The sequence below is a fragment of the Ostrinia nubilalis genome, chromosome 15 (genome assembly GCF_963855985.1).
Source record: "Ostrinia nubilalis chromosome 15, ilOstNubi1.1, whole genome shotgun sequence".
NCBI lineage: Eukaryota > Metazoa > Arthropoda > Insecta > Lepidoptera > Crambidae > Ostrinia > Ostrinia nubilalis.
The window spans coordinates 15,981,955-15,992,758 of NC_087102.1; the positions used below are offsets into that span (position 1 = coordinate 15,981,955).

The 10,804-nt window shown below is 41.9% G+C and overlaps 1 protein-coding gene across 1 annotated transcript; it reads left to right on the forward strand.

Moving 5' to 3' along the window:
* Positions 1 to 314: 314 nt before the first annotated feature.
* On the forward strand, positions 315 to 2,479 carry LOC135079043 (membrane-bound alkaline phosphatase-like). Its single transcript, XM_063973674.1, has 4 exons — positions 315 to 689; positions 797 to 989; positions 1,110 to 1,282; positions 1,491 to 2,479. Exons 1-4 carry the CDS (start codon positions 330 to 332, stop codon positions 2,397 to 2,399), a joined length of 1,635 nt encoding a protein of 544 aa, XP_063829744.1. The 5' UTR covers positions 315 to 329; the 3' UTR covers positions 2,400 to 2,479.
* Positions 2,480 to 10,804: the final 8,325 nt, after the last annotated feature.

Sequence of the window (10,804 nt, forward strand, 5' to 3'; positions counted from 1 at the left end):
TTAATATAGTACGAATATTTTGGATCCCGTTTTATTTTAATTTTAATTTGATGCTACTTGATGGCTCTGCTCCACACCACCTACGCTAAGAAACGCGCAACCATAATCTCTGTGTTCAATCGTGCATGAATATCAGCAAACCATTATTATATGAAATTTTGATCGAACTATCGATAAATATGGTAATCATCAGATAAGGAAAACAATTTTATTCGTACCTAGTCATAAACGAGATTGAGTAACTTACATTTTACACTATTCATGACGTGATTAGATATCAGGCTAAGTAATAAAAGCAGCGCTCGTGGGGGCAGCCGCGTCCTTCCGAAATGCGCAGTGCTGTGTTGCTGACAACGCTGGTGCTGGCGGCGCTGGCGCGCGGCGCTGTGCGCGACCGCTACCACCCCGACACGCGCGCGGCACCCGGGCCCGGCCGCGCGGCCGCGCGCTCCTCCGCCGCCGAGCGCGACCCGGCGCACTGGGCCGCCGAGGCCGCGGCCGCCATCGACGAGCGCGTGCGGCGCCGCAACAACCGCAACGCGGCGCGCAACGTCGTCATGTTCCTGGGCGACGGCATGTCCGTGCCCACGCTCGCGGCCGCGCGCACCCTCCTCGGCCAGCGCAACGGCCAGACCGGCGAGGAGGCGCAGCTTTCTTTCGAAGCCTTCCCCACTTCAGGTTTTTCTAAGGTTTATTATTTATTAAATCTTATTATTATTATTTTTTTCATAAGCTTTTAAAGTCTGCAAACTATTTCTTTATGCATAACTTATTGATGAAACATAATACGTTTCAGACGTACTGCCTGGACGCCCAGATTGCAGATTCAGCTTGCACGGCAACCGCGTACCTTTGCGGCGTGAAGGCCAACCGAGGCACTATCGGCGTCAACGGTGACGTACCGCGATGGGACTGCAACGCCTCCACTGACCCCGATACCCATGTCGAATCTATCGCAGCGTGGGCGCTGAAGGACGGACGAGATGCAGGTCGGTTAAATCCAGGCGCAATTTTATATTAAAAGTATACAGGATGCTAAGTTGCAATTATTAGAACTACTAATTTTCACGTTGTTAGGAGATTTTGGTATAATGTGTTTTATGGCACAGGCGTGGTGACCACGACGCGCGTCACGCACGCCTCGCCGGCGGGCGCGTACGCCAGCGTGGCCAACCGCCACTGGGAGAACGACGACGCCGTGCGCGAGGACGGCGCCGACCCCGCGCGCTGCCCCGACATCGCGCACCAGCTCGTCCACATGAGCCCAGGGAATCAGTTCAAGGTGAGGTTCATTTATTACATAGTTACTTTTCAAGAAAAACTGATACCGACTGTCGAATTATTACTGTAATTTTTTTATTTATACATATATCGTGGGACTTACTTTTGGTCTCTCGCAACAAAATTACAAAATTCATACATCATAGACCGTAATAAATAAATAATAATACTTAGAAAATTCATTAAATACACAATATTCATTTCCACAGGTTATATTGGGTGGCGGAAGAAGAGAATTCTTGCCTTTCAACTTCACCGATGAGGAAGGTTCGCCCGGTGTTCGCCACGACAATCGTAACTTAATCGAAGAGTGGCAAGAAAACAAAGCAGCACAAGGTGCGAGCTATGCCTACGTTTCGAATAGGGACCAGTTGATGAACGTGTCATCGTCGTTACCGGACTATCTGCTGGGTCTATTTGAGAACAGCCACATGCAGTACCACTTGGAAGCCAACAACGTTACCGAGCCCACACTCGCGGAGCTAACAGAAATAGCGATTAAGTCCTTGAGCCGCAACGAGAAAGGTTTCTTCCTGTTCGTGGAGAGCGGGCGCATCGACCACGGCCACCACGACAACTACGTGGAGCTCGCGCTGGACGAGACCATCCAGATGAGCGAGGCGGTGCGGGTCGCCACCGAGCTGCTGTCCGAGGAGGACTCGCTCATCGTGGTCACGGCCGACCACGCGCACGTGATGGCCTTCAACGGCTACACGCAGCGCGGCGGGGACATCCTCGGCGTCTCCGACGACCGGGACGAGGACGGCGTGCCCTACATGACGCTGTCGTACACGAACGGGCCGGGCGCGCGGCAGCAGGTGAACGGCACCCGCCCCGACGTGACGACGGAGGACGACTTCGGCGGCAGGCGCTGGCGGGCCCACGTCGAGATCCCGCTGGACTCGGAGACGCACGGCGGCGACGACGTGGGCGTGTTCGCGCGCGGGCCGCACCACGACTTGTTCACGGGCGTGTACGAGCAGAGCCAGCTGCCGCACCTCATGGCCTACGCCGGCTGCTTCGGGCCGGGCCCGCACGCCTGCAACGCGGGCCCCGCCACTCACATTCCGTACTTTTTGCTGGCTTTAATAACTCTATGCCAAATCTTACGAACGTAGAGACGATTATTGAATTAGTGCTTAGTAATATGTGATTTTCTTTAGTTTATTGATAATACTGTTAAATTATTATTTATTTTTTTGCTAGTACAAAACTCTAATTTTCTAAGTATCTCATATAAATCAATTTATTGTAAGCTGACAATATAGGTACCTCCTGCATAATCGTCCACTTGCGACGACACAATGTGATATCTCGAATTATACAGTGTCTTGATGAAGTGCATATTATATGAAAATATTATTGAAACTAGATCTACTTTTATCGAAGGACAAAATGACAAAAAATAATTATCTGAGATTTTTTTATATTTTTTTTTTCTTTCAGTTACTTTTTGTAATGAAAACGTTATAACTTTTAAACTAAGAGGTATATCCTGATAAAATAAAAACAGTAACAATGCTTAATAACAGGCAATACTAATAAAATGCATAAAACACCCACAAGTAATAATAAAATGTCGTTTTTGAGAAAAATCTGTATTTTTAATTTGTGTTTTTTATTATTTGAAAATAATCTGCAAAGTTTATAGATGAAAGAACTAGCTCGAGCGCGATGGTTCTCGGCGCAGTTTTTATTTCCCCTGCGCCTGTTTGTTAATTAATCAATGCATGCACACATAATAAGTCACTCTTTAACTAGCCATTTTGCGAAGTTTTGCATTCCATCATCAGCTCACCCTAATAACCCGAAAGAATACATTTGTCAGTCTATACGTACCTACATTATAAGAATTATCCTCCAACTCCTAACTGAAGGAAGTTGTACCTTCCATCAACATGAAATAATGACTAGCTGATGCAAATACCCAAACAAACTTTAGAAACTATAATTATATAACTCAAAGGTGACTGACTGTCTGATTGACTGACTGACTGACTGACATAGTGACCATCAAAAACAATACTTGTCAAAAAAACCAAGTCTCGCAACTCAGTTGTTCTACGGTAAAAAGTTGTGAGATCCATGTAATACCAAGTCCAGGCCAGGAAATCTTTAACGTTTTACATAAATATATTGACTTGGCCATCGCACTAAATAATTTAATTTACACGTGTTTTCATGCGATGGCCAAGTCAATATATTTATGTAAAACGTTAAAGATTTCCTGGCCTGGACTTGGTATTACATGGATCTCACAACTTTTTACCGTAGAACAACTGAGTTGCGAGACTTGGTTTTTTTGACAAGTATTGTTTTTGATGGGATCTCATTTCTTTTTGTATTTTGTAGACAGCAGTTATGTATCTAGAAAACTGGACCGAAATTGAAAAATTTTACTCGACTTGGCGGTTGCACTACCGTGCCCCCAAATCTCATTTCTTTTTGTATTTTGTAGACAGCAGTTATGTATCTAGAAAACTGGACCGAAATTGAAAAATTTTACTCGACTTGGCGGTTGCACTACCGTGCCCCCAAATATTTTAGTTTTTCCTTGATTCATACACCAAACACTACTTATCCCTTTCAGCACGAGAGAAAAAATTGACGATTTCTAAAAAAATGCGTTAGTTTCTGGGGTCTTTAGGATCTTAGTAAATAGAGAAAAATAGCGAAAAAATTTAGGGGATGACTTTAACCCCCCTAAACCCCCCGGCACGATCGTATCAATCCGTCATGAACCTATGAATAGCTATTTAATTACAATTACAATTTAAACTAATTAAAAAAAGACATTTTAGATATAAGGAGCTTTATTATTCTTCATAAAGACATGATATCGTAATTAGATACTAATTTCTGCAAAAAAATTCAAAAATAGCTCATGGCCCTAACCTAGAACTCTGTCAAAACCTGAATTTTGGGGGTAGTAGCATCTTAAAATTGAACATGAGCTTTCGTTTTTAGTAATAACTTTTTTTTTTGAATCCCAGATGTCGAGGCTATTATTCAATAACACAATCATGGGGTTAGATATTTTCATAAAAGGGATCATTTTGGTTCATCTATTGGTACTAGAATCCTGGTATCCTCTCGATATTTTCACTGGTGGCTGTATTTTCTACAGCGGATTTGTACTATTTGGTGGTTATGTGTCTCGGAGACATTCTTGAGTTTATTCTAGAGTAAATCTGATGTTCAGGCCTTTAAAAGATTCGAAAGGTTTCCATTACTTACATTACCAAAAATTCAAACATCGTCCCGACATGCACGTTCGTGCTGTAGAACTTTAGGAGTACCTGGTACTCGGCTACATCTAACTTTTTATAAAATTAAAGCGAATTATATTTTTTAAGGATATAATTTAAATTAATACGCACAAAATTAATTGAAATCCACAAAAGAAGTAATATAAATAAATTAATACTTTTCACGCCTCCCGTAGTCAGGTACACGTCCATCTTTGTCACTCAACACAGCACCGACTGAACGCCATTGAAAGTTTTTGTATGAAAAATAGCAAATATATCAAACCGTACGATCGATCGGAAGCGTCTTGGCGCGGTAAAATTGATTTACCAATTCACTAGATTTTTTCAAAGTCGAACGCACTTTCGTATTATTCTGTGCTGAAAGGGTTATATTCCAAATTTGAAGCTTCTAGGTCTGCTAGAAGTGCCTTAGAATTTTGATGATCGGTGAGTCAGTCAGTGAGTCAGTCAGTGAGTGACAAAATTAAGTAACTTTGACCCGTTATAATTCTTAAACTACTGGTTCAAATTGAATGAAATTTTAAATATACCGTGTCTTTACAATGCCTGCATAGCTAATGAAAATTCAGCCTTCTAGTTTTATCCACAACGAAGTTACAGGCGGTCGAAAATGGCCTGAATTGCTTCGAGAAAAGGATGGTACGGCCGTGCCGCTTTTTGCTCGACTTGGTGGGGGCACTGCCGTGCCCCCAGATCTATCAACGCACAGCCCAAACCGCTGGACGGATCGGGCTGAAATTTGGCATGCAGGTAGATGTTATGACGTAGGCATCCACTAAGAAAGGATTTTACGAAACTCTACCCCCAAGGGGGTAAAACGGAATCCACGCGTACGAAGTCGCGGGCGGCCGCTTGTATTATGCTCCAACTCCTAAGCGTTAAGGAGTTGTACTCATACCTTCCATCATCAGCTCATTAACATGAGATGATGATTTACAGACGCAAATACTTGGGTAGTAACTTAAAAAAAAATCCGAAAAACTATCTTTATAGTGGCTCGCGTTCGCACCTAAAAGCTGTCTGGCAAGGAGAAGGAACGATCAAAAGTATCTGGCTGATGAGGAAACTTTCACACAACGCTACATTCAAAATGTTGCTAATGTTTAGTGAAGTGAAGAATGATTTTTAACTAACTACTAATTTTTACTTAGTTAATACTAGCTTTTGCCCGCGGTTTCACCCGCGTGAAACTTAGTTTGTCACAGACCGTTATGAATTATAGCCTACTAGCTTTCCGCCCGCGGCTTCGCCCGCGTGGAATTTTGTCTGTCACAGAAAAACTTTATCGCGCGCGTCCCTGTTTCAAAAACCGGGATAAAAACTATCCTATGTTCTTTCCCGGGACTCAAACTATCTCTATGCCAAATTTCATCAAAATCGGTTGCGAGGTTTAAGCGGGAAAGCGTAACAGACAGACAGACAGACAGACAGACAGAGTTACTTTCGCATTTATAATATTAGTTGGGATTGGGATATGTTATTCTGGGTTGTAAACAATAATACTGTAAAGTTTCATCAAAATTCGTTCAGTACTATTTGCGTGAAAAAGTAACAAACATCCAGACATCCAAACTTTCGCATTTATAATTATTACTAGCTTTCCGCCCGCGGCTTCGCCCGCGTGGAATTTTGTCTGTCACAGAAAAACTTTATCGCGCGCGTCCCTGTTTCAAAAACCGGGATAAAAACTATCCTATGTTCTTTCCCGGGACTCAAATTTCTCTATGCCAAATTTCATCAAAATCGGTTGCGAGGTTTAAGCGGGAAAGCGTAACAGACAGACAGACAGACAGACAGACAGAGTTACTTTCGCATTTATAATATTATATAGTTGGGATAGTAGGAAGCAAGACATACTTTAAACCAATATTTACAGCATTTTTTTTATCTAAGTGCTGCCTTAGGTACATAATATGGTTCTTAACACGTACTACAATGGGATCAATGGCTTCTGTTCCTTACAAAGTTTGGGACTAGATGACGCAGTTGAAAAATATACAAGGATATAATATATGTATAGGTATTATACAAATAATACTTGTTTGAATAGTGTAATTGGTTCTATCGTTCTATTCATAAATAAATCTACACTAATATTATAAAGAGGAAAACTTTGTTTGTTTGTTTGGTTGTAATGAATAGGCTCAAAAACTACTGGACCGTTTATAAAAATTCTTTCACCATTCGAAAGCTACATTATCCACGAGTAACATAGGCTAATTTTATTTTGGAAAAAAATAGGGTTCCGTAAAATATGTAGATAATGTAGTCCACGCGCGCGAAGCCGCGGGCGGAAAGCTAGTAATAAATAAATTCACAGCCCCGTTTTTTATCTTGTTTTCACTGTCACAGTTGTTGTAGTAGCCTAAATCCTACATCTCTTTTGGTTTGTAATCAGATGGCGGTTAAATTTATAATTCTTGGTTCATACCTATTAGGCTAGGTTTTCGATGTATTAGTGGACTGTATTTCTGCGGATGCTTAAACAGCTGCCTAAAGAACGCAGTTGTAAGCTTGCAAATAATAACTGGGACGAAGAGACCGAAGAAAAATGGCGACAGGAAATTTAGAAAGGAAACATGCGCACTTACCAATAATATCTCCGTCGGGCACTCTTCAAGTTTCACAAGCCACACACGATGGTTCCGAGCCGAACACTTAGCAATTATTGTTCTTTAGAGCTGTCTTGCACAAAATCGATATAAAATATAGGTCACGCACAAATTAATAAAGACACGTCTGTCTCAGCGTAGGCGCAAATTAGGAAGGGACGATGTCCACCGTATGCGTTGCACATTCGTAGATCGCGGTGACAGACGAAGACGGCAACAGCAAAAGTGCACATGTTGGAAAGGGATGGGAGATGATGGGATTTAAAACATTTGCAAGCTTACCCTACAATAATTTTATTTTTACAAACCGCAAAAATACGAAATCCAACATCCCCCCGGCCTTGAAGAAACCCTTCAAAACAAAGAGAAAATCGCCCCATGTAATACATAGAGCGTAGCACATAAGGTGCAGAAGTTAATTGATAAGTGAATAAACAAAAAAAAATAAAAATAAAACTAAATATAAATTTGCTACGTAAACAAAAGTAGAGAAGACTATTGAGTCGGAAGCGGGCATAGCCGCACCACTGGGCGTTTATAAGTGCCAGTTTTTGTTTTTATTTCCGCAACGCGCGTTACTCCATCCTTGCCAGGAAAAATACTTGTAATTATTCCTAAAGGCCACTGTAAAGGTGGAGAGTTTTCTACAATTAGTAGAACTACGGTACCTACTTTTATTGGATTAGAAGGTGTATTCCATTTTTCACGCAATTGCAAATTATGTAAATACTCCGATCTAAATCTTTTCCAGAAGGACTGAACAAGCGAATCCATCAATGAGAAACGAGACAGTAAATTAGTTCGTTGTTCAGCCAAATCAGCCGCAGGTAGGCACTCGAGTGGAGCGGTAGATAAAAAATGCGACGGTGTAAGCGCGAGCGGTTCCGATGGGTCAGAACTTAAAACATAAAGAGGTCGACTATTGAGCACTGCTTCAATCTGAGCAAGAACAGTCGACATCTCCTCAAAAGTGAGAATTTGATTCCCGATGACGCGGAATAATAGCGATTTAGCGCTCTTAACGTTCGCTTCCCATAGGCCACCAAAATGGCTCGCAGTGGGAGGATTCATTCGCCACGTGATGCGATTCTTCGCGAGTTCATGACTAAAAGTTTGATAATAATCGTCAGTTTTTAAAAACTCGTGAAGTTCATTAAAATAAGCTTTACTTGCAACAAAATTGGTGCCATTGTCGCTATATAAGAACGTACAAGGGCCACGTCGCGACAAGAAACGCTTAAATGCGTCAATAAAAGAAGCCGAAGTTAAATTAGAAACGAGTTCCAAGTGAACTGCTTTAGTCACAAGACAAATAAATAAGCATAAGTATGCTTTTACGCTGCGAACGCCGCGCTTGCGATATGGCGTAATATAAAGAGGGCCTGCGTAATCTACGCCCGTGTGTAGAAACGCTTTGCATTGCTCCAATCTACATTTAGGCAAATCAGCCATTGGCGGGAAAGTAGACTTCGGATGAAGCCGAAAACAAGTGTTACATTTATGGATGAGCTGTCTAACAACACGTCTAGCGGAAATAATCCAATATTTAGACTTTAAAAGAGCAATTAATAACTGCGGTCCGGCGTGGCAGTTGTCACGGTGATAAGATTCAATTAGAAGTTCGACTATACGTCCCTGTTTAGGCAGTAGTATAGGATGCTTAGATGAATAATCTAGTGTCGAGTTCGATAAGCGACCTCCGACGCGTAATATTCCATCACATAAAAACGGATATAATTTTAATAATTTTGATGAACATGGTTGTTTGTTAGACACCATTTTAATATCCTCTGAAAAATATACAGATTGTACAGCCTGAATTACTTTTAATTCGGCGGCATTTAAATCGTCAGCGGTAATGACATTATTTTGCGGTAGCCTCTTCATAAATCTGAGCATATAAACAGTGACGCGTAAAAGCTTGTCCCACGAGGAACAGCGAGATGCAAGAGACAAAATAGGATTTTCAGCTTCAGTTACCTTTTTAGTAGCAACATGAGAAACTGTTTTTTCTTCAGGCAAAGATAATTTGTTAGGTGCAAATTGTTGTATAGGCCAATTGTCAATAGGCAGTGAAAGCCAAATCGGTCCTTTAAACCAAAGTTCGTGCTGAATTAACTGCGCGGGCGTAAGTCCGCGAGATACACAATCTGCGGGGTTTTGTACGCCGGGAATGAAGTATAACTTATCAGGCGAAATATTTGTTTGAATTTGTGAAATGCGGTTGGCAACATAAGTATCAAATCTATGTGGCGAAGCGACCGACCAACATAGTGCGACTTCTGAATCTGAGAAAGCGTAAATGTTATCAATTTCATATCTATTTGACATGCTGTCGTAAACGATTTTAAGAAAACGAGACATTAATAATATTCCATTGAGCTCTAAGCGCGCGAGCGTGATCTTAGGTTTAGCAGACGCGACGCGCGATTTTGAACATAAAAGCGTGACAATAGGAGGCATATTGCCATTTACGACGTGTAAATAAATAACACAACCATATGCGGATTCACTAGCGTCTGAAAAACCAATCAAAGAAACTTTAGAGCCGCATTTAATGCCTACATGGCGCGGGAACGACAAGCGGGATATTTGCGGTAATTCAAACAAATATTGTTGCCATACATTAATAATGCGGGAGGGGGGCACATCGTCCCAATCAAGATTGAGAAGCCAAAGCTCTTTAATTAATAATTTAGCGAAAAGAATAATAGGTCCGACGAGTCCTAAAACGTCGTACAGACGAGCGGTGGCGGATAAAATGGCGCGCTTTGTACAAACTAGTGGCGGACTAGAAGTCTCAAAAACAAAAGTGTCTTGGGCGGGTAACCAGCGCAAGCCTAAAATCTTAAATATATTTCCGTCATCAAAGGAAATAAATTCAGATTGGCGGTGCGACTTGGGTATTTGCTCGAGTAACTCAAGCGAATTGGAAGTCCACTTGACCAAATCGAAACCACCGGCTTTGAACAGCTGAATTAATTCTCTGGCTATCTTAACTGCTTCTGGAAGAGAAGAAGCAGAAGAAGCCAGGTCATCCATATAGATGTCTCTTTCTACGACGGAGGCTGCGTCTGGCCAATTGTGACGTTCGTCACTAGCAAGTTGGCGCAAAGTGCGGAGTGCCAAGAATGGCGAAGATCTGAGCCCAAATGTGACTCGAGTAAACTCAAAAGTTTCTAGCGGGTCTGTATCAGAAAATCTATATAAAATACGTTGATATTTGCGGTGCGGAGGATTAGTATGAATACACAAATACATTTGTTTAACATCTGCAAAAAATGCAATACTGAATAAACGAACGTTCAAAAGAATATGAAAAATATCAGCCTGTAGATTGCAGCCGGTGTGTAAGACATCGTTAAGTGACAGGCCGGTGTCAGTCTTGGCACTGCCATCCAAAACGGGGCGAACTTTAGTGGTCGACTTGTCGTCGCGAACCACAGGATGATGCGGTAAATAAAAACCCGGAGACTCACAGGCCTCGGGTGCGGTGCGGGAAAGAATACCCTTATTTAGGTATTCCTGAAAAATATCGTCATATTTAATTTTTAAAGTAGGATTATTAGCGAACTTCTTTTCGAGAAGTAAAAAGCGTTTTTTAGCGGTATTATAAGAATTTCCTAATTTCTGAGGGTC

Bases quoted from the DNA above. Each gene is read 5' to 3' on its own strand.
- LOC135079043 (XM_063973674.1), top strand. From the start codon at position 330: ATGCGCAGTGCTGTGTTGCTGACAACGCTGGTGCTGGCGGCGCTGGCG. The intron at 690-796 runs GTTTATTATTTA...AATACGTTTCAG, and splicing joins CCACTTCAGGTTTTTCTAAG to ACGTACTGCCTGGACGCCCA. The intron at 990-1,109 runs GTCGGTTAAATC...TTTATGGCACAG, and splicing joins GAAGGACGGACGAGATGCAG to GCGTGGTGACCACGACGCGC.